The sequence below is a fragment of the Pseudopipra pipra genome, chromosome W (genome assembly GCF_036250125.1).
Source record: "Pseudopipra pipra isolate bDixPip1 chromosome W, bDixPip1.hap1, whole genome shotgun sequence".
Classification (NCBI taxonomy): Eukaryota; Metazoa; Chordata; class Aves; order Passeriformes; family Pipridae; genus Pseudopipra; species Pseudopipra pipra.
This window is the reverse complement of record NC_087580.1, coordinates 38,077,562-38,101,611: the sequence shown is the minus strand read 5'-3', so window position 1 is coordinate 38,101,611 and position 24,050 is coordinate 38,077,562. Positions and strand designations below refer to the sequence as shown.

The 24,050-nt window shown below is 49.5% G+C and overlaps 1 protein-coding gene and 1 pseudogene across 1 annotated transcript; both read right to left on the bottom strand.

Annotated features, from left to right (window-relative positions):
* LOC135405029 (zinc finger protein 271-like) overlaps positions 1 to 14,325 on the bottom strand; it is a 278,014-nt pseudogene extending 263,689 nt beyond the window's left edge.
* LOC135405425 (olfactory receptor 14A16-like) lies at positions 2,320 to 3,299 on the bottom strand. Its single transcript, XM_064640122.1, has one exon. The coding sequence runs from the start codon at positions 3,297 to 3,299 to the stop codon at positions 2,328 to 2,330; it is 972 nt and encodes a 323-aa protein (XP_064496192.1). The 3' UTR covers positions 2,320 to 2,327.
* Positions 14,326 to 24,050: the final 9,725 nt, after the last annotated feature.

Here is a 24,050-nt window from a genome sequence, read left to right as displayed (position 1 = left end):
GGGATGACTCATTATCCTGTGTTCCGGAGCTCTTACACCCATCCCAGTCAGCTGGACGGTTTATTGACAATGTGTCCCAAGGGGCGGCACCTCCGATGCCATAGAAACCCCTGCCCCTGGATTAGGAAACCTTTGGAATTCAGGAGGTGTTCCAGTGGAGCATGAAAATGAACAGCAATTTTCCTAAAGCCCAGACCCCAGCAGAACAAAGCCAGGCCCCCTCAGTGTCAGAGCAAAGGTCCCCCATCCCTGTGTCCCTGTGGCCGCTGAGGCGGCAGCGCAGGCCCGAGGCGGTGCCGGGTCCCGGTGCAGCCGGGGCAGAGCGGCGGCTGCGCGAGCGGCAACCCCGGCGGTGAGTGCGGCAGCCCCGTGGGAGCGGCGGCTCCGGGCACAGACGCCGGCGGCAGCCGCTGTGGCTCCTGGAACCGAGTGGCCATTGGGACACTGCAGGGCCTCCTGGAGTCCAGGGGCCGGTGGGACACGGGGGAGCCTCTTGGAGCCAAGGGAACCCTGGGATGTTTTGGAACATCCTGGAATCAAGGAGCCATTGTGACACTGCAGGGCCTCATGGAACCAAAGGAACCCTGAGAGTTTTTGGTACCTTGTGGAATAAAGGGACTGTTTCTGGCAGGAAGCTCTGATAATACCTAAACAATGGTCAGAGAATGCAAACAATGCACACTCTCTGTGATGAGTTACTGCTGCTGTCAAGGTGCTGTTTTTAATGTCGAATTATGCTAAACCCAAAATGCTTCATGAAACTTCAAACACACATCCTGCTTTCTGAAGCAGGATTTGATAGATAAGCTGCTCTCTGGCCTGCAAATATGTCTGGCAGTCAAACCCTTGATAACTATAAAAGCCCCGTCCAACTGTCATGGGGCAGATTCTTCCACAGACTTCCTTGAAGTGTGTGGAGCTTCTGCCATGAAGCAGGGACAGCTCTTCATGGTCACTGCCCAGGGGTTAAGTGAAAGAGAGAGAACTACCCCCTGTCCTTGTGGGGTGAGTTACCTCAATCTCTGCTTCAGGATTGTTTCTTTTTGCTGGCTTTGATCCAATACTTTAAGAGAATTAATTTGATAGACTGCACTGTCCTATTGTACACTATAGTACCAGGAGGTTTTTGCTTTTATACTGTGCAGGAAATAATTCTTTTTAAGGTCTTTCATCTATTCAATTGTGTGATCAATTTTCTGTTCATTTGTCATAATAAACAGTTCATTTTCTAGAAATATTTCTGATTTGCCATCACTGTAACCTGCAGGTCAAAGTGATTGAATCACACCTCTATAATTCCTTCAATCTAAACCAAAATCTTAGCCTGAGATTGTATCCAGCCACAGCCAGGGTCCTCTCTGAGAAGGAATTTAGAAAGCAAGGGGGTCCTTTCTGCCCCTCGTAGCTCAACGAGACGGCTTCTGCCATCAACTTTGTCTAAGCCTTCCACCCCCCCAGCCCCAAGCCGTGACACATGGGCATGTCTTGTGCATGCAGTGCAAACATGGACTCCTGAGCTGGTCATTTGCTGTCCCTCCTTGGAGGGAAGAACAAGCCCAATGGCCTGGGGTGAGAGGCCAGTGCTGGGAGCGGCGCTGGCTGTGCCAGGGCACTGCTGGGTGCCCCCACCCTGAGCACTCCCACCCTTGTGCTGGTCACTGCTGTTTTCCTCTGCAGGGCGTTGTGTTGGGCACATCCTGGAGAGCAAAGTGGAAAGCAGATGGAAGCTTTGAGGCCCTGGCCTGAGGAGATGCCCCTGCAGGATGGCAGTGCTGCTGCAGAGGTCAGCTCTGTGCCAGCAGTGCCCGTGGCTGTCCCTGCCTGCAGTCCCTGCACAGTCCTGCAGCAGGACTGGGACCGACTGCCAGAGCACTGAGGCCTCCAACAACACAGGGCTCTGCAGGACAGTGTGGAAGGGAAGGAAGAGGAGGCCAGGCAGGAGAAGGGCTGCTGCTCCCTGGCAGTGCTGCTCTGCTGGGACTCTTTTCTGGCCCAGCTCTGCACAGAGGCACCAACCCTGCAGCTGCAGAGAAGTCAGAGAGGAAAGATGTCAGGCAAACAAGTCAATGCAGAGTTCTTTCTTTGGTTTAAGCAGACAGTGAGTACAATTGCCAATTTGTACAGCCTGTGGGCCAGGCTAGAAAGGCAAACACTGAATTGAAAGTTATATATCTGTTTATATAGATATATATTCATATATATAATATATAATGTATAATATATATAATTTGTCTGAACAAATTCTCACCAAATAAACACCCCTACCAGGAGCAAAAAATAGAGAAGATGTGGTGGGCCTTTACTGAAGTCCATAACAGGATTGGCCTTTAATGAGGTACATAACATGCAGAAGAAGGAGAGTTTATTGCTTCTGAAAAACACCCAGTTATCAATTTCCTCAGGGCATCCTTGAGCTCCTGGTTCCTGAGGCTGTAGATGAGGGGGTTCAGTGCTGGAGGCACCACCGAGTACAGAACTGACACCACCTGGTCCAGAGATGGGGAGGAGATGGAGGGGGGCTTCAGGTGGGCAAATGTGCCAGTGCTGATAAACAAGGAGACCATGGCCAGGTGAGGGAGGCACGTGGAAAAGGCTTTGTGCCGTCCCTGCTGAGAGGGGATCCTCAGCACAGCCCTGAAGATCTGCACATAGGAGAAAACAATGAAAACAAAACAACCAAGTGATAAACAGCAGCTAACCACAATGAGCCCAATTTCCCTGAGGTAACCTGAGTGTGAGCAGGAGAGCTTGAGGATGTGTGGGATTTCACAGAAGAACTGGCCCAGGGCATTGCCCTGGCACAGGGGCAGGGAAAATGTATTGGCTGTGAGCAGCAGAGCAGTGAGAAACCCAGTGGCCCAGACAGCTGCTGCCATGTGGGCACAAGCTCTGCTGCCCAGGAGGGTCCCGTAGTGCAGGGGTTTGCAGATGGCAACATAGCGGTCGTAGCACATGATGGTGAGAAGGAAAACCTCTGCACCAAGAAAGATGACAAGCAGAAAGGCCTGTGCAAGGCATCCTGCATAGGAGATGGTCCTTGTGTCCCAGAGGGAATTGTCCATGGCTTTGGGGACAGTGGTGCAGATGGAGCCCAGGTCTGTGAGGGAGAGGTTGAGCAGGAAGAAGCCCATGGGGGTGTGCAGGTGGTGGTCACAGGCTACGGCGCTGAGGATGAGGCCGTTGGCCAGGAGGGCAGCCAGGGAGATGGCCAGGAAGAGCCAGAAGTGCAGGAGCTGCAGCTCCCGCCTGTCTGCGAATGCCAGGAGGAGGAACTGGGGCATGAAGCTGCTGTTGTGCATTTGCTTTTTCTTAGGACAGCTCTGTTCAGAAAAGGAAAGGACAGGGAACAATTAAGACAGCCCCCTCTCAGCAAAGGCAGTGCATTTTTCAGAGAAATCCCCTCCAAGTCAAGGCATTTCTTTTCTCTGGTTTGTGCTCTCTGAGGGTGCTGTGAGGAGCAGGAGCTCCGGCCATGTGCTGACAAGGACTCAGCCATCCAAGTCACTGTCCTTGCCCACAGCCCTTCTGCCCCAGCCCTGGCAGCAGCTCCCTGGGCTGGCTGAGAGCTGCCCCTGGCAGGCAGCAGAGTCCCTGCCCAGCACAGCGCCCTGGGCTGCAGGACCCTCCTCTGCCCCACAGCCCTGGGCACCCCTGGCTGCACCCCTGGCTTCACAGCTCTTCCAAAGTGACCCAAACCAGCCCCTGTTCTCCCATCCCATCAGCTGGGACTGGGCCAACTTTAGAAGATACCTCCAGGAGCTGCCCCTGCACTGCCCTGCAGCCACAGACTCACCATGTGCACCCTGCCAAGATTCCTCCTGCAGGGAGCTCTCAGCCCTCTTGCCAGTGCTGAGCCCCTTGAAGCTGTGTCTGTGCCCTGCTGGTGTCCCTGAGCTGCCCTGGCAGTGCCCTCAGCCCTGCTGGGCTGTGCAGAGGAGCTGCTCACCAGCAGAGCTGTCTCTTTGAAGCTCTTCTTGCTTGCCAGGAGCTCCCTGGGTGCCAGGAGCCTGGTCCAGCTCAGCAGCACAGAAACAGCCCCAGGCATTTCATGACCCTTGGGGGTTTTGATGTTGTTTACATGAGACTCAGTCCCTGAGAGGAAGTTCAAACAACTTTTCAAGAAGTCAAAATGAGATGGAAACACTGAAGTTTCCAGTAGTGCTAATGAGTCTCATTGAGGGACACAACTGAGAACGTGTCCCTGGGTTCCAGTTAGAGCAGAAAACTGCAGACAGTGATGACAAGGATGGACAAGCAAGGGAAAGGTGGCTCTGATGCTGAGGAAACCTTGACTTGTTTTCTTTAATCCAAAGGGCCAAGCCCTGACACCCAGCCTCTGGGAAGGCACATCCTTTCCCTGCCTCATTCCTCAGGGCTCTTCCTGGGGCACTGGGATGTGGGATGTGCAATGCCAAGGGCAGGACCATGGGGTGACACCTGCCAGGCTGCTGAGCAGGGACAAGGAGGCCATGAGGCCCCAGGGCTGCAAGGGCCACTCCCCTCCTCCTGGCATCAGGGGCACAGACAGCAGCCATGGTCAAAGGCCTGCAGAAGGTGGCTCTGTCAGGGCCTTTCAGCTTCTCCCCATCCCTGTCTCCTCTCCAGCCCAGGCTGTCCTACGGTGTCCATGCCCTGCCCCTTTCCCTGCAGGCTGTCGTCATCCCCCCGGCTGCCCCACCTGGCTGGCACCTTCCTGCACTGACATCTCTGCGTCCTCCCTGGCTCTTCCTGCACACACAAAGCCTTGGGCTCATCCAGACTCCTGCTTTGTGACATATTGCACCACAGCACTGCCCTTGGAGGGGAATTTCTGACTTCTTGTCCCCAGTCTAGGCCACCCCAGCTGCCCTTGGTGGCACTAGTTCTTTCTTAGGCTGTTTTCTGACAGGAAGAAAAGCTCCACCAGCTCTGACACCCCCCTTCCAGACCTCTCAGGCTACTCCTCTACTGTCCTCAATCTTTGCACCACTGACCCCTGAGTCCTCAGCCTCTATATACGGGTCATGGGCTTGAGGCCCCAAATTCCTTCCTGGGAGATCTCTGGGACCTCTCCAAGGTTTTGGAAGATGAAAATAGAGTGCTCTTCTCCCAGGAAACACAGAGGGACACTTTTTCCAAGGGTTGTCTTGGCAGAATGAGGCACAATATCTTTAAATTCTGGGAGCTCTGAGCTTTGGGTATGGAGGGAGCTCCAAGTGCCAACCACTGGAGTGGGAGCTACAAATCCTCAGGTCTGGTGTTCTTTGGAGGGCCAGACACTGGTGAGAGTGATGTGTGTGTGTGCACATGGAAGGACTTGAAGGGCACAATGAACTGTCTCAAAACACTGTCAAAGCAGGAAAATCCCATAAGGCACCACAACACATAAGCACTGGTGGCAAACAGGAAGGCCTTTAATTCCAAGGCCTAAAGGGAGGTGAAGCTTTGGAAGTAGCCCCCAGGACAGAATTGCACTGTGCAGAGTGTGGGAAAGAGCAGACAGCCCCAACAGGAAGCCAGGGCTGGTAAGGCAGGTCTGGGGAACCCATCCAGACAAAGATTCCCACCTGCAGACTGGAAGCACACCGGGCAAAACTCCCACCATGGCAAGTTGTGGGAAAGGAAGCAAGTCCTTGTAGATGTGCCAGCCCAAGCTGTGAGAACAGCATCTACCCCCTGAATACCTGGGGCTTGGGCTGTATAAAAGTGATAGCCCAGAAGCACAACTTGGGGACCCTCCACCGAGCAGAGCAGAGTGAAGAAGGACAGGTGGGAGCCTCAGGGATCTCCATGGTGTGATACATTTACTTCATCTCTGTCTCTCTCTCACTGGCTTCCCACCACCCCTTCTTCTCTCTCTGCCTTTCTATTTCTTTCTTTCTCTCTCTGTACCTCCTATTTACTGTTAAATCAAAGCTGGACTGCTGACTTTGGCACATGGCCTCCTTTGCAGCTGAATTTGGGCAGAGGTGTCTCTTAGTAATGGGAACCTGAGAGTATCCATGAGGTTTTACAGTGTGGGAATGGCCACTAGATTCCATGAGGTTCCACAGAGTCGCAGGGTCCATTTGGCTTCGTAAGGCTCTGTGGTGTGATAATGGACCCTTGATTCCATGGGTTTGCAAAATGTCTCAGGACTCCTTTGGTTCTAGGAGGCCCCACATATGACAGTGTCCCCTTGGTTCCATGAGATTCCACAGTGTCCCAGGAATCCTTTGGTTCTATGAGGCCCTGCAGTGTGACAATGGCCCATTGGTTCCATGAGGTTCCACAATGTCCCATAGTTCCTTTGGTTCTGTGAGGGCCTACAGTGTCACAGTGGCCTAGTAATTCCATTTGGTTCCACAGTGTCACAATGGCCCCTTGATTCCATGAGGTTCCACATTGTCCCAGGATTCCTTTGGTTCCATGAGGGCCTGCAGTGTCACAGTGGCCCCTTGATTCCAGCGTTCCACAGTGTCCCAAGGTCCATTTAGCTCAATAAGGCTCTGCAGGGTGACAGTGGTCCCTTGATTCCACAAGGTCCTGAAGTGTCTCAGGGTTCCTTTGGTTCCATGAGGCCTCGCATGTCACAAAGGCCCCTTGACTCCATCAGGTTCCACAGTGTCACAATGGTCACTTAGGCTCAATAATACCCTGCAGCATAAGAATGTCTCCTTGATTCCATGAGGTTCCACAGTGCCAATATGGGCCCTTGATTTCTTGAAGTCCACAGTGTCCCGGGGTCTCTTTGTCTCCATGATGCTCTGCAGTATCACAGTGGCCCCTTGATTCCATGAGGTTCTGAAAAGTCTCAGGGTTCCTTTCGTTCCATGAGGCCCTGCAGTTTCACAGTGGCCTAATAATTCCATGTGGTTCCACATTGTCCCAGGGTTCCTTTGGTTCCATAAGTCCCCGAGGTTCCTCAGTGTCACAATGGCCCTTTGATTCTATGAGGGCCTGAAATGTCTCAGGGCTCCCTTGGTTCCATGAGGCCCTTCATGGCACAATGAATCCTTGGTTCCATGAGGTTCCAAAGTGTCCCAGGGTTCCTTTGACTCCAGAAGGCCCTACAGTGTCACAATGGCCCCTTTACTCCAGGAGGTTCCACAGTGTCCTTGCTGGAACACACAGGGCTGTAATGTTGTCACCCCTGCAGAGCTGCCTCCAGCTCTGGGCTCCAGCCCAGGAAGGACATGGACCTGCTGGAGAGAGTCCAGAGGGGACCATCAAGAGGATCAGAGGGATGGAGCAGCTCTGCTGTGAGGAAAGGCTGAGAGAATTAGGATTGTTCAGGCTGGAGAAAAGAAGGTTTTGGGGTGACCTAATTGTGGCCTTCCAGTGCCTGAAGGGAGCCAACAAGAAAGATGGAGAGAGACTTTGGACAAGGGCCTGGAGTGACAGGAGAAGGGGAAATGATTTCACACTGAGAAAGAGAAGGGTTAGATGGGATATTAGGAAGAATTTCTGGACTGTGATGGTAGTGAGATCCTGGCACAGGTTGCTCAGAGAAGTTCTGGCTGCCCCATCCCTGGAAGTGTTCACGGTCAGGTTGGATGGGGCTCTGAGCTCTGGGTCTAGTGGAAGGTGTCCCTGCCCATGGCAGGGGGTTGGACTGAGATGCTCTTTAAGATCCCTTCCAACCCATGATTCTGTGACTGGTAGGGGATGTGGTGGTCAGAGCCGACGGGCACAGAGACCCCAAAATGATGGATTTTTCCATTCTGGGTGAAGGAAGGAGGGGGCAGCAGAACTGACACCCTGGACTGCTGGTGGTCAGACTGACTGATCTGGGTGTGAGTGTGGATGTGCTGGAGGGCAGGAAGGCTCTGCAGAGGGATCTGGACAGGCTGGATCAAGAAGGCCAAGTGTCAGGGCCTGCCCTTGGCTCCCAACAACCCCCTGGAATGCTCCAGGCTGGGGGCAGAGGGGCTGGAGAGCTGCTCAGCAGGAAGGGACTTGGGGGTGCTGCTTGACAGGGGCTGGATATGAGGCAGAGTGTGTCCAGGGGGGCAAGAAGGCCAAGGGCATCGTGGCCTTTGTGGAGAAGAGTGTGGCCAGCAGGAGCAGAGAACTGATTGCCCTTCTGTGCTGGGCACTGGGGAGGCCCCACCTGGAGTGCTGTGTCCAGTTCTGGCCCCTCAGTGCCAAAAGGCCCTTGAGGGGCTGGAGCGTGTCCAGAGAAGGGAACGGAGCTGGGGAAGGCTCTGGAAAACATGTCTGCTGAGGGACGGCTGAGGGAACTGGGCTGGTTGAGTGTGGAGAAGGGGAGGCTCAGGCGGGACCTCATTGCTCTCTAGAAGGCTATTTGAGAAGTGGCTTGTAATTTTTATAATCTGTGTATATAGATACATATGCCTTGTATTTGTGGAAAATAAATCCATTTCATTCAATGTCCCATTTCACCAGGGAGAACCTGCGTTAAACTTTGATTGTATTTTGTACTTAATGAGTTCGTATCATTAATGGTTGGGGATATTGTAGAACTCACATTTGACAACAGTAACAGCAGTAACAGGAGACTTCAGGTATTTGTAGAGGAGATTTTTGGGGCCTGTTTCTTGGTTTTGGGAACACAAAGGCTGATGCTTGGCAAGGATAGAATATTGTTATTGTAGTGTAGGTCACATTTTTATGAATTGATGGATGTCCTGCAGCAAACAGGGCTGATGTGCAAATGTGTGTGTCAGTGTGTTCTGGAACTGGGTTGTGTAACTGTCTGATGGGATCTGTGAGAACTGAGAGTTGGTGTTTAGAAATGATCTCAGACCTGAAGAACAACAGAGCATATCTGAAATCCCATGGGAATTTTCAGTGTAGAGGGTCAAAACCACAGATATTGCACAGTCTGTTACAACGAAGGCAAGACCAGTCTGAGGATAATGAGGGGACTGAGTCTGTGAGACCCAAGACTTGTGTTCCTAATGTTAAATCCTGAAATGTCTAAAGCTGCAACTTTTAACTGACCTGTTCTTCAAAAAATAGCAGAATTAAAGATTAAAATTAAACCCCACAGTGTCAGGAGCAGATCTTGGCTGACCTGCATGTTCCATGCTAAATACAAAATTGAGCACTTCAGTCATAATAGTCTGCACCTTTCCTGGATTGCCCTGATGCTGTTTGTGCTGAACAGGTGTTACAATAAAGGCAGTTTTACCTGTCCCTTGTTTACTTTTCTGAGCTCTTTGGAGCTGTCTTTTCTTGTAAGAGCAATATATGGTTATCTGTGTTTGTCTGGTGGTAATTTCTCAAGGGATTTGTGTACAGGACTGGGCCTGAATTTCTTGGGTGGTTTGCACAGGTTCTTTGATAACACATTCCCTGGTGATACTTGAAAGTTTTTTATAAAATGTCTTTTGTAGCATATGCTGTCATCTGTAATGCTTGTTTGTTTTTTTTTCATTCAGGGATGGGACTTGTGTAATACTCACAGTCTAATGCTTGGTCCTTAGGATTTCTTTATTATTTTTAATTTTAATTCAAGTGTTTTAATATCCCATTTTCCCTGCAGATGTGTGGAGGAATTGATTTGCTCACTGTAAGCAAAATAGCTGCTCTTGGTTGAAGGACTGGTAAGTTGTAATTCCTAATAACATTTACTTTTTAGCTTTTTAAAAACACCCAGTGAAGCAGACAAGGCTCTAACGTTGAACTGGCTGCAGCTTTTGGTTGAATACAGTCAGTAACTGTCTCCTGTTCTACAGTTGTTCTGTTGCTGTTTTTCATTCACAAAGGTCTGGCTTTGCCCAAAATGATCTGTAATGCCAGGACAGTTTGGTATTTGTTTGGTTTTGGTTTTTTTTAAAATTAAACTGCTGGCTGATAGACTTCAGATCATTCCTCACATAGTCAAAAAAACCACAACATTGGCAGGCTTGAGTAGAAAAAATAAAATTTAAATTAATAATTAAAAAATTATTCATCTCTACTGGATGAATACGGGAGTAGAATCTTTTCCAGTTTCCTTCACTAAAATCAATTTGGTCTTGACCTTTTGTTGTCCCTGCCACATTTTGTGACTTTGGAACAGTTTTATCACCGAGTTCAATCCCGAAGTAAAAGAGTGGAATTCATGAATTGGAGGAATTCAGTTTTTAATGCGTGTCCATGAGCTTAGTTTTGATGCTTTTTGGCAAGTATTGAATCTCTTCTGCTCCTGGGCTCTGTGAGTTTTATTACTTTGTTCCTTCAGAAGTCTTAAACTGTTTTTCCCACTGCAGGTCTGTGTAGAACAGCAGATTTCTTGCCAGGTTTCTCCTTCCAGCTGTTCCTCAAAACTCTTCCTGTGCTATCCACTGATGCCTTTCTAGCCCCCAATCATCTGCTCGAATCTCTAAAACACGTGACTCATGTTCCATTTTTATATTCATCTTCACATGACTCCTAAATCTTTCTGTGTGCATTTTTGTTTGTTTTCTCACTGGGTTGTAAATGAGCTGTTGTCACATTTGGTTTCTTGGGTAGGACTTTGGCCTTTCAGTTACACACCGAGTAATTCTTCCCTCCTTTTCTGGTTTATAATCCTTACCTAAAGGAAGGGGCTGAATGTGAAAGCCTTAATTTACTTAATGCAACAGTTGTCTACAAAAGAAGTTGCTTCAAACACCAATTGCAAAAGCATCCAAATGTGTGGATCCTGAAAGATCCAGTATTGCCCTCTCTGGTGAGCGTAGATAATGTTTAGTTGAAGCACCAATTTTTATTTTCCAATTGTTTAAGAGAAGAGGGAAAATACTTGAAAACACCAGGAGCTTTATTGAAGTTGACATACTTTGCTTAATGCAATAAAGTTTATGATTTCAAACTAACACCCAAAAAAGAGTGCATCTGTGAATAAAGTCACATCTTACCGGGAATTCCTCTCTAAATCTGAGAAACCTGGCAAACAGCCTTAGCTAAAAATACCCAAACCTACGTGAGTTGTGCTTTGACTGCTGTGCTTACAGAGCATCTGATGGTGGTAAAATATAAATATGTAAAAAATGTTTAAGTAAAATAAATGTTTAAATAAAATGGTATCCAAATATAAACTTGAATTCCTACGCCTTAAATATATATATGAAAAAAATATAAATACGTAAAAAATGTTTAAATAAATGACATGTTTAAATAAAATAAATATTTAAATAAAATGGTATCCAAATAAAAATTCAAATTCCTACACCTTAAATATATTAAAAAAATATAAATAAAAATACAAAAAATGTTTAAATAAAATAAATGTTTGAATAAAATGGTACCCAAATATAAATTTGAATTCCTACGCCTTAAAGATAAAAAATAAATAAATAAATGTATAAACACCAAAAACCCTGAAACAACTCAGGAACTTCCTTTTTGCTGTGAATTTGGACTGTGTGAAATCGGCCATAAAAGTTATGTATGAGCAAACTGCCTCTCTTGTGATCTCTCACAATTTACTTATATTAAAACACGGCCTCAAATACATAAAAATTAATCCTTTAAATTCTCCTCTTCCCTTGGTACCTCCTCAGATGCACAGAAGGAAAGCTGTGTTGGATTTCAGTTTCCCACTTGAGGAACAGAAGGTTTCAATAGACCTCAAGTGGCTGAAGCCCTGGGTTTGGCCATCAGGCCTTGTCTTTCACTGCTGTGGTCTTTTAATTGAGCAACAGAGAATTGCAGCAAAAAACTGAAGAGAAAAACTTTGTAAATTTTGTTTCAGAATCGTTGCCTTGAACCTTTGTTCAAGGTTGGGAATGGTTTGTCTCCCTTGGCAGGGAGGGTCAGCACTCTTTGTCATTCTGACATGAGTGCCCAGGTCCCTGATTTCATCGTGGCCAAAATACTGGGCTTGGAAACCAAAGCAGGAGCTGGTAGGTAACAGCAGCTTGAAAAATGGGCTGATGCCTAATTGATGTGGCAGAAGGAATGAAAGACTCATGACAGCTAAGAAAAAAATTGGGCTTTTCAGTGCCTACCTCAGGTTAGGATCACTGCCTGTGTCTTAGTGGAGGAAGATGTTTTTGTAACTTTATTGAAACTTGTTGATAAAATGTGCCTTAATTCCTAAGGAAACAACCACTGTGAAATCTTTAAAAACCAAATGGAGATTTCCAAAGTGTAGAAGTTGCTATTAATATTTTGGCCGTTCCTGTGGCATCTTTTTTGTGTATGAACAACTCTGAGAACAAGAACGTGTTCTTAATTATAACACATTATCAGGTCTGTTTACTGCTAATTATTTTACAAGGTTGAGAGAAGAGTTTAAGATGAAAGTTGTGGGGTTACTTGCAAAGTTTTTGGTAAAACCAATGCAGTTGAACCTGGTGGGGAAATTTGCCCTTAAATTGGATTTGGCAGATCTCATGAGTGTCTAAGGCAGAGGCCAACCCAAGTGGAAAGAGCCTTTCAAGGGTGACTAAGATGTAACTAAATTACCTTTTTAAGAGGTGGGGAAAGCTGATGTCAGGAATAAAATTTCCTTATGTTAAGCTTAGTAAAAATATATTAATATATAAATATTAAAATTATTTTAATGGTCTTATGGGGTTTTCACTGTGCTTAAGTTCGTACTTCTGAGTGTTTGATTGTCACAATAATGGACAGCTTCGTAGTGTTTTTTTTTTTTATTATTATTTTTCATGTTTTGATACTTTGGTCAAGGCATTAACATTAAAAATCATTCAAAATTTTAATTCATTTTCAAACACCGAAATAGATTTGAAATGAGGTTAATGAGAACAGTGGGGGAAAAAAAAAACCCGAGCCCCAAAACCAAAACAACCCCAAAAACTGTTCATTTTCCCATTGTATTTTAAACAAGGAAGTCTGTAGAGCAGCAGAAACAGGACACGTGGGCAGGTGTGAAAGTCAGACTGGGGCTTGTTGCACTGGTTCCAGTGCTCTTTGCTTCAGTGTAACTGGTCATTTTGAGATGAGACTGGGGAAACAGGGCTGCCAGGGCAGAGATCACTGGCTGGCCCCACCGGTTTTTGCTGGGCAGTGGGTAATTTCTGCCTCACTTGTCAGAATCAGCCCATGGTTATCAGGGAATGGGGTAGTGGTGAATTTGGCTTTCAGACTAAAATGAGGTTAAACTTACACATATTCAAAAGAATAAACTGATGTTGGAGTGCAGATACTCAAAATCCTGAAGACCTTTTGAAACCTTTGTTGCGTGTCAGTTCTACTGCCGAAGCTCTTCCCGCAGTCGAGGCACTCACAGGGCTTCCCTTACTGGTGGGTCTGTTGGTGTTTGGTCAAGGTAGAGCTGTCGGTGAAGCTCTTCCCACACGCCCCACACTTGTAGGGCCTCTCCCCGCTGTGGATGCGCCGGTGGGTGAGGAGGGTGGAGTTCTGCTTGAAGCCCTTCCCGCAGTCGGTGCAGCGGAAGGGCCTCTCATCCGTGTGCGTCCGCTCATGTCTGAGGAGATGAGAGCTGGTCTGAAACCTCTTCCCACATTCCCCACACGTGTAGGGCCGCTCCCCAGTATGTATGCGCTGGTGGCTGAGGAGGTTGGAGCTGCAGTTGAAGCTCTTCCCACATTCCCAACACGTGTAGGGCCGTTCCTCAGTGTGGATGTGCTGGTGGGAGTGCAGGGTGGAGCTGTGTCTGAAACTCTTCCCACATTCCCCACACGTGTAGGGACGTTCTCCAGTGTGGATGCGCTGGTGGGTGAGGAGGTTGGAGTTCCAGTTGAAGCTCTTTCCACATTCCCCACACGTGTAGGGCCGTTCCCCACTGTGGATGCGCTGGTGGATGCGTTGAGTGAACCTGTCACTGAAGCCCTTCCCACATTCCCTACATGTGTAGGGCCATTCCCCACTGTGGATGCGCTGATGTTGGATAAGCTTGGAGCTTTGCCTGAAGCTCTTCCCACATTCCCCACAGGGGTAGGGACGCTCCCTAGTGTGGATGTGCTGGTGAGAGAGGAGGGTGGTGCTCCTGCTGAAGGTCTTCCCACATTCCAAGCACCTGAAGGGCTTTTCCCTGCTGGGAGGCTGCTCAGGGACCACCAGCTCAGAGCTCCGCCTCAAGCTCCGGCCGCCTTCCTGGCACAGGCTGGCTCTTTCCTCCTCAGAGCACCCTGGGCTGGCTTTGGAGCCCCTCCTGCGGGGGGATCTCCGGCCCTTTTCCTCCCCGCTGCCTTCCTGCGCTGGGGAGCCCTTCAAAACGGCCTCTCCCACCAGGGTCTCACGGGGGGATTTGTCCTCCGGGCTCTCCGTCCTCAGCTCGGGGCCTGGGGCAGGAAGCAAGAAGGACAGGCAGGGGATTTGCCTCCGGCCCACAGGGAAGGCCAAGGACATCCCCCCAACTCCGGCCCCGGCAGGACGGCGGCGCCAGCGGGGTTGTCCTGCAGCCGGGGCCATGCTCGGCTGACAGAGCCAGCACAACACCCGCCCAAAGGGACACTGACTTCCTCCTCACCTGCCTGGGGGGCCCAAGGCATCTTCCTCTTCCTCGCAGCCTCCTCCTCCATCCGCCCAAGCTTTGGGAAGGACAAATCCTGATGGGGGGGAAACAAGGGCTGAGCGCGTTGGCTTGGGGGTTCCTCCTGCCCAAGTCCATCTCTAGAACTCACCGGGCATCCTGTGACCATAAAAACCTCCAAAACACCAAGATTCAGCCCAGAAAAACCCAAACCACCAGGATTCAGGCAAACAACCTCTCAGAAATAGCAAGATGAAGCCCCCCCCCAGACTGCAAAAAGTTGAGATTCAGGAAAAAAATACTCAAGAATATGAAAATTCTGTCTAAAAAAGCGCTCCCAAGACTTCCCCCATTGTGGTCTCTGCCCTCTGTGGTTCAGAGGGTCTGCCCTGTCTGGGATGCTGGGGGTCCCACTTTGGGATGCTGGCAGTATTGGGGGTCCCAAGGGTCCCTTCTGCTCTGACTTTCACCTTCAGGGTGCGGCGTTCCCAGACCTTCCCCCTCTCCAGGTTCCCCACTTTGTTGTCCCGGGGATCCCAGGGGTCCCCACTGTCCAGGCTTCCCCTTCTCTGCCCCCCCTCCTCCCCATTTCTGGACCTTGCCTTTCCAAGGATACCAGGGATCCCCACTGTCTTACTGTGCTGCTCTGAACCAGCAGAGCAGCTGGAGAACAGATGGTGGTAAAGTGTAGTCAGTGCCAACTGTTTTAAGGTTCTTTGGCCCAAAGAAATGTGTGTGCCCTGAGAATAGGGTTGACACGTGGGAGGCTGCTCCAGGGGTCTGCAAGAGGCCTCGTGCTCTGCTCGGCCCCAGCACTGGCTGGTACCAACACCCCCGGCTGCCCCCGGCCCTGGGCAGCTCTGCTGCCACAGGCTGTGCCCTCACCGTGGCCCTGCAATGGCCCTGCCTGTCCCTCACCTGTGGCCCTGCCCGTGGCCCTGTCCCTTGGCTCTCTCTCTGCCAGCTCAGTGTGGGGCACACGGGCTGAGGGTCCCTCCCAAGCCCCCCGGGCAGCCGGCGTTGGCTGGGGGGATGTGAGGGCTGGGCCTGCTCAGCACAGCCCCGGCCTCGTGCCCAGCGCCTCTTTCCTGACCCACACAAGAGCTTCCCGGCCCCCCCAGGGCTCCCCTGCTGCTGCCTCTGCTCCTGGCCCTGCCTTTGCTGCTCCCTTGGCTGGGGCAGCGGCTGCAGGGGGGGATGGCAGCAGCTTCAGCTCCACGGCACTTCCTGGGGGGAGCTCAGCCCGTGGGGGACGGGCAAGGACCTGATGGGGATGGACAGGGGCCCAGCAGGGACAGCCAGGGCCTGCAGGGGAAGGCACAGGGACAACCTGGACCCCCACACTGCCACCGCTGTCTCTGCTCCTCCTTGCAGGCTCCGTGGCCAGGCACAGTTTGTGTTCCTGGGTGCCCACCATCTCAGCACTTGGAGACGCTCAAATCAGCGCCCGCAGCTCTGCAGCAAAGCCCCAGCTCACCTGGCACACAGGGGATGGACACAGCACCTTCTCGGGGATGGGCACTCACAGCTTTGTCTCTGCCCCACCACTGGGCTCTCCTTCCTCAGCAGCACCTCTGCCTTGCACTTATTCTCAGCCTCACCTCAGGGACAGCTCTGGGCTCACCTCCGCGCCACTTCTCAGCCTCACCTCAGGGCCTGGGCTCAAGGACAGGAACCTGCAGGGAGGGGACATCATGTGCAAGCTCAGGGCTGCCTGCTTGCACTGGCCTCTGGGCTTCCTCCTCCTTCTACAACCAGTCCACAACTTAGCCTGCTTTTCTAACATCACACTGCTCACACTCTGCCTCCTCTTCAGCTGCCTGTCCATCCACACTCCCAGCTCCCTTTCTGCCTGCCTGCTCTCCAGACACTCTGGCCCCAGCCCGGGGGGCTGACGGGGCTTCTTGTGGCCAAAGGGCAGGACCCGGCCCTTGGCCTGCTGGAACCTCATCCCCTTGCAATCAGCCCATGGATCCAGCTTGGCCAGGTCCCTCTGCAGAGCCCTCCTGCCTTCCAGCACATCAACACACCCCCAGCTTGGTGTCACCTGCACATTTGCTGATGAAATGCCTGGTTCTGCAGCAGCTGCAGATGCTCAAGGGGAAGCAGGACCAAGTCAGGGGCCTGGGTGGGTCTGGGGGGCTTTGGGGTGTGGGAGGGTCCTGGGGGAGCTGAGGAGGGGCTTTGGGGATTGGGGGGTACAGATCAGGACAGACCAGGACAGACCAGCACAAACCAGGACAGACCAGTACCTCTGCACTGCTCCCCAGAGCTCTCCTGGAGCTGGGGCACATTGTCGTGGGACACCTGAGCCCCCCCAGTGCCCTTCCAGTACAGCCCAGTGCCCCCAGTACAGCCCACTGTGTTCCTGTCCCAGGGTGCCGGGTGATCCCTCGTGGAGGGGGGTTGGAAGAGATTTGAGGGGGGGGCTGGGGGAGATTTGAAGGGATCTGGGGGTTTGAATGGGGATTTGGGGAGGTTTAGGGGTCTTTGGGTGTATTTGGGGGAGTTAAAACAGGTTTTCGGGGCATTGGGGCATCAAAAGGATCTGTGGGGGGACAGGGACTAAAGGGAAAATGGAGGTTAAGGGACATATGGGGAGGTGAAAGAGGTCTTGGGGGGAGATGAGGGGCTGCACCAAGAGCAGGTGAGTCCTGAGACCTCCTCGGTGTCTCCAAGACCCTCTTGGTGTTCCTAAATCCCCCCTTGACACTCCAAGACAAGCCTGGTGTCTCCAATGTCCCCAGGGCCTCCCCATTGCCATTATTCCCCTCTTGACACCCCCAATTCCACTGGCCCCAAGCCCCATCCCTGATGTCCCCAACCCTCCATCTCACCCCAGGAGCCCCCCCTGGCCCTTTTGACCCCAAAAATGCCCCCCCACACGCTCACAGAAAGGCCAAGGGCATCTGCCGACACGTTGGGGACAGTTGGGGGTCTTTTCAGGGCACTGGGTGATTACTGGAGGATACTGGGACACACTGGGGGGAACCAGAAGGCACTGGGAGGGACTAGAGGGTTACTGAGGGATCCTGGAAGGCCCCTGGGAGGGGCTGGGGAGTTACTGGGGGATTATCAGGACAGAGGGAGAGACACTGGCAGGTTACTGGGCCATACTGGGGGTTATTGGGTGCTGACTGGAACATCACTGGGCCATCCTGGGGGGCAGTAGGAGGTCACTGGGACACACTGGCTGGTCAGTGAGGGGGTTACTGGGCCGTACTGAGGGGCACTGGGATCCCCTTACCCAGATGTGGTACATCTCCCCCCCGGACTTTGGGGGGCACCTCCAGGACTCCTTCCCCTGGGGGCTGGGAGATCCCCTGAACCCCACTGCTGGGCTTTAGGAAACCCTCGGGCCCCAGTCCCTTTGGGGTCTCTGTCTGCTGCGTGTTGGGGGTCTCTGGGGTTCGGGGGGGCATTGGGATCCCCTTTCCCTGGGGTCGGTCCGCCGGGCCGGCAGGGGGCGCTGTTGCGGGAGGGGTATTGGCGGGTCGCGGATAATGCCGGCGGGTAACGCCGGCGCGCCTGCGCAGTGCAGCCAGGGAGCTGGGACAGCCCCACCCCCCCCACGCGGGTTCCAGGCCCCGCGCTCTGACCCTCGGGAACCCCCGAACCCCTCGGCTAAACCCTCTCGAGCCCTCCAGCCTTTCACCCACAGCCGCGCTCCCCGCAGCCCCGAGCGGATCCCCAGAATCGCGCTCTCCGAGCGCAGCCTCACCTCCACCGCTACCGCTGCCCCGCAGACAACATGGCGCTCTGCGCACGCCCCGCCTCTCGAGCCCCCGCCGCAGCCAATCAGCGCTCGGCCCGTCCCCGCCCCGTCCCTGCCGGCCCCGCCCTGTCGGGTGAGCGGGGCGGGCACGGCGGGAAAGCGGCGGGGGGGAAAGAGCGGGGGGGACCCCAAAGGGAGCGCGAGGGGCGGGGGGTCACCCCCAAAGGGAGCTGGGGGGAGCCGGGCTGTGAAGGGACTGCTTTTCCAAACTGCCCTGCTTATCCCGCATGTGCACACTTCTCTCCTGCTGGGATCTGGCCCAGACAAACCTGAAAATACCTGGAAGTGCCACCTCCACCAGCACTTCCTCCACAGCTGCTTTCAAGGATTTCTCTTCAATTTGCCAAGGAAATGCTTCTAGATCATACTTCCATCTACAAGTCAGAACACCAGCCTGCACCAGGACTCCTGCTTGTTTTCCCTGCACTTGCTGACAGGAGGTGCAGAGGCAGGATGTCAGCACTTCATTACCAACAGCCTTAACGGGGGACGACTCCACTTTTTAACCTTGGAAGAAGAGCAGCTTTTCCTTTTCCTCTCCTGTTTTTTGGGTTTAGTTTTTTTTTTACCTTCTGAAGAAAAGAACACATGTGTAAATTGAAATAATCTGAACCCAACTTTTAAGAAGACTGACACCTTTGAGCAGCTTCCTCTTAACCCTCTCTCCATGTTGGAGGAGTGGCCAGATGAAGAGTTACCAGCCCATCCTGGCTTCCAGAATGGCACAGCTGGTGGTCAGAGATTCATCTCACAGTTATCTAGAATATGCCCAAACTTGTTCTGCCCTTCCTAATTCCTAACTCAGACCAATGGCTCCAAACCCAGCATCTGGGAGGCTGATTAGGTTGGCAAGAACATTTCCCTGTGTGATAACAGTGTGGGCACACAAGGACTGGGAGTGTGTCATAAGAAATCTGACTTGCATACATGGGGTAGGAGATAAAAAAAACCCACAGATAAGCAGAAAATGTTTGCAAGGAAGAATTGGCAGCAAATCTGTCAGAAGATTAGTGCAGGTGACTATCAAATACAGGAGAAAACATGATGAAAGGAGTAACTCATGACTCTTTATCTGAGCCATGAAATGAACAGTAACTTCAGCCACTGATGAGAGATTTTTTTAAATACAGAAGTGAGTTTGCAGTTGTAGCATTTTCCACATTAAAGCCTACAGCTGGTAAATAATAAAATAAGCAATTAAAAAGCAATCAAGCTTGCTGCATGAAAACCTCTCAAACAGGCTGCTTCAAACAACAACAGTCTTCTTGCTCCCCTCCTTCCCCCAAGCTCCAAAACTTCACCACATCCCAGGTCTGTACTACTCACACACATCACTTGGCAGAGGAAAGCCACACAAAACAAAAGATAAAGAATAATGACTTGTTTTGGTAGGTACTGATGGTCACGTGTGTGGAATGGGAGGTCCCAAGAGGAGTGTCAGCTTGGTGGATGGTCCCTCTTGGGAAGTACAGTAAGTCACCTGGCTGCAAGAAAATTGATATATTTAAGGCACCAGGTCAAACCTTATTGCAGTCAGAGAAAATACTCTCTGAGCAGACAGTCTGACAATATATATCCTTTAGAATCACAAAATGGAGCAGTCCTGCAATGTACACTTTAATAACATAAAGAACACTAAGCCAGAAGTTCAGAACCTTAAACTTTCCAACCTGCTGTCAATATTTACTGAAAACGTGAAACAAGCTTTTTAACATTACAGAACACACAGACTCCCACTGAGCTGCAGGAAGAGGACAAAGAAGCAGCTGAGATGGACCTGCTGGCAACACAGTGGGCTGGCAGAGGAGCAGTGAAATGGGGATTTGGTCAGATCACATCAAAAGAAAAGGCTGTTATTCCACGAGAAAAGCCAAATATTCTGTAAAAATGGTAATCTGTTACAATACTGTTGTCTGAGATTTTCAGTTAAAGCACTTAAAAAACAGGTACGACCTTCCTCCTCCTCCTCCCTATCTTTCTTCTCACCTATGTAAATTAAAACTCCACACTGAAAAAAAACTAGATAAGGAAAGTCAAGACAAGAAAGGTGTAAAGCACATAAAATTGCCTCCAAGAAGGAAATAAAAGTTTACTTATGGCTTGTCCTGTAAACACCTACAGAGTTGGACAGCACAGTCAAAGAAAACTGCCTTCCTTACCAGAGTGGGGACTACACCAACCAAGAGTATTCTGAATTCTCTTCATTTGAAAGATGGAGAAAGGAAATATTCTAGAAAGATGTTTAGGGAGGAAATAGAGTCAAACAACAGCATCCCTCTCAGAGGCAGCCACAAAGAGACAACCAAACTTTGACACCAGCCACCCAGAAGAAATGGGTCACAGGAAGTGAACAACAGCAAACAGAAGAAAAATAAATTAAAAACTTGGATAACTTTTAAGCCCATCATTATTCCATAAAAATGAAAGGCACTGAAGTCTGGTCCAAAATATTCCAGAAATGAAAAAGGGAACTGTAGTTTACTAGACTTTGCATTACCCAGTACACGATGACGATTGAATATTCCCCTCTGTCAAACAACACAGCTCATGATGTCAGCATCCCATCCAATGGGTCACACTATTCCTAAAACACCTACACCATCCAACATGTCACACTATTCCTCAAACACCTACACCCAAATGCAGCTCTGCACACTGAGAAGAGCAGAGAGAGGCTCCATAACAGGCCAAAAGGCAGAGAAACTCCTGAGGATTCCAACATGGAGCAGCACCACCAGCTGGACAAGTAACACTTCAAAAGCAGGTAAAACAGAACAGGACAAGCACCAGATTCCCTGCTGACACTCAGTAATCTTCATGAAATGTTCCTTTTATTCCAAAAATCAACCACCAACCAAACACTTGAATTTCACGTTTGGAAAAAGGAAGAGCAATTAATACAGCAAGTTTATATGGGGTTTGGTTCATGCTTTTCTTTATCAGCCAAGGATAAATATTTAAATCTCATTCACCAGAACAGTGACAATGTTCAGTGCAGCAGTAAGTCTCAGTGCACAGAAGGATTAGCCTGAGGGATTACAGGCAGCATGTAAAAGCATAAAAATGTTTTAGAACCATACACAAACCCAGTGTTTTTTCTGCACACAACTCCACAAACATGACCTAGGAGTCAGGGTGCCCAACCTGGAGAGTACTAGTCAATTTACAGAAATAACTGGGGGTTTTGGCCCATTATTTAAATACTAGAAGCAAAGGATACCTTTAAAAAAGGATATAGACAACTATCACCCAAATTTCTCGTGCTCGCAGTGTGCAAACCCTCCCCTCAGTTTCACAGCCACAATCACTGCCTTCAAGAAATGGACCACTTTTAACTTTTCTGGCAATCACAGCCCAGACCACCTAAGGCAATGAAATTCTCATACCTTTAATATGAACTCATGTGTGGGATTCCCAATCCTATCTTCTGATTCCACATCATATTCCCGAGCTAAAGGCACCCTTGGTTTATAGAGCCGCCAGTGTTTCTCGCCTTCCAGCTGAAGGATAAACACCTGCAAAAGACCATAAATCCAAATCCATAAGGAAGTAATTCCTTTCACATTAATTTTTAGATAGCTACAATTCAGAGAAATTTCAATTTGAACTAATTCTTTTTGTCTCTATTTAGAGACAACAGACAGAGGAGTTGTGAAGTGGGATCTGTTTTATCCTAAGGCAGGCATTTGGAAATCCCTGTTTCTCTCCAGTCACTTAAGTAAGTGCTAGAGAACTAACCCAAAAGGAACATCTGCCACACAAATATCCAAAATTTCAGGTGAAAGAGGCTTATCCCCAACAGAGCATCAGAAACCTCTATAGGGTGCCCAATGGGGGTAGATGGCATGAGTTAGAAATGCTGGATGTGAGGCTGCTGAATAACAAGCATAAGGAAAATGAAACTCCAGGTGTATTTAATGGAAATGAAAATATTAAAAAGCAAAATATATATATAAAGATTGGATTTTTTGATTTGGTTTAAGTGGGATAGTCCAATTTTTTCTTTATAACGCAGTGTATATTTGTATGTTTCTTTTAGAAGCTGATTTAAAATGCATTTGGACCACAGGAATTCATCATATCAGAAACTTCTTAAAAACAGCAGGACCAACAAGCACAACCAGTCTGCTGTTACAGTCCAGCTGAAGAAAGAGCAAGTACTTAGTAAAGGAAAAAGGACTTGTAAATTCTTGGGGCCTGAATGAAGTGAAAATGAAAAAACAGGTGCTAGAAAGCTTCTGCAGCTGTGAAAACAAACTTCTCTTTTTATCTAATGGAAATACCAGGTCTGGAAAACCCAGTTTACATGATATTATGATTAGATATTACTATTAGTAAATTTTCAGCAAAAATATGTAAGAAAAATGACTACAAGGAAACACAAATAAAAAACCCCAACATTTTCCTATAATGTTTAGTGGGGGGGAGGGTTAGAAGCACACACACAACAGCAAACACTGCCATCAGCAAAAGCCCATCCACAGTTTCACAGGCAAGGTTGTGCTGTCCTACCTCAACATCATCATAGTGAAGAGGAAAGACCTGGGATCCCTGGGCAGTGATGTAAACATTGGACCCCACCAGACACCCAAAGTAGCACTTCAGCTTCTCCTGAATCTTCCACAGCTCCTCCTGTAAAAAAAAAAAGATGCTGTTACTTGCTGAAGAGCTCAGCCAAGCCCAGCCCACCTCCTCCCCATGGCTTGGGAAGAATGATCACATCAGGGACACAGAGGCTGGGAAGGAAGGTGCTCTGTACCAGTGTTTCTCCTGAAGGAGAGCACTGGAGATGCAGAGGGGATCTGCCATGAGAGTCATTGCTAAGCCAAAAAGTCTGGTGCCCCAACCTGTGTTTGTTCTCTTCCCTGTGCCATCTTTAGGCTGCACAACCAGACAGACAAGGCTGAACAGAGGAAAATAATCCCACAAACAGCAAAACACCATAAGACAAGAAGCACATGCAGGACCTGCATTCTCTCACCAGAGAGAACATACAAAGGTTAGAGACCTTTCACCAGTTACTCCAATCATTTGGGAATATTCAAAACCAAACTTGACTCATCCACACCCCACATGTGACAGACAAGGCACCGAAGGGAAACAGCAGAACGTGCCAAGTACCAGATCCACACAAGTGCAGCTTGGCCATTAAAGCTGACAGCAGCCAGGAACACTATACCTGGGACTCAGCTTGTATTTGGGATCTTATTTGGGTCCACCTCACAATTCAATTGTGTTGACACCTTCAAGACTACCTGAATCAAAGCACCTCCAAGAATCCAAGTCCTTTACACAACTGTGCAGCACCACTGTCTCGTTCTCAAACTCAAGGACTGAGAACACTCAGCTAAAATGGGCTGGTACCTTTCCATGGTGCAATTCACTGGCAAGAACACTGGAAATATTTCACATGGTTTCACACCTTACCCTCCATTAAAGGGAAGTGGCTCAAAAGCCACAAAGTTTGCACAAGGAAACAGTGGGGCAGAAGGGATAATTTAAGCACAGATGCCTAATCATCAATTTTGTGCATTTGGTTTTGTTTCCAAACTTTCATGTGACAGAGCAAAATTTTAAAAAGAATATATTATTACACATATTATAGCATGAATCAGATTTTGTTCTTACTGCAGAGCAGTGAAACATGATGGACAGTGCAAAAGTATAAACTGTGTTTTAATACAGCTCATGTAAAGATTTCAGCAGGTCATCAATGTCAACCACTTCCCCTGGGGACAGAGATGAAGCCATGTCTAGTGCAACTCAAGCAAAACACACCACATTATTAAGCCAGCATCAATTACATCCAGTGAAACAATCCCACCTTAAATCTCTGAGGCTGATGAAACTGTATTGTTGCCTTTTTCTGGTCAAAATCCTTCTTCAGCTGCACGTAATTCACTTTGCCTTCTTTATTTTAAA

Coding starts and splice junctions, on each gene's coding strand:
- LOC135405425 (XM_064640122.1), bottom strand. CDS start 3,299: ATGCACAACAGCAGCTTCATGCCCCAGTTCCTCCTCCTGGCATTCGCA.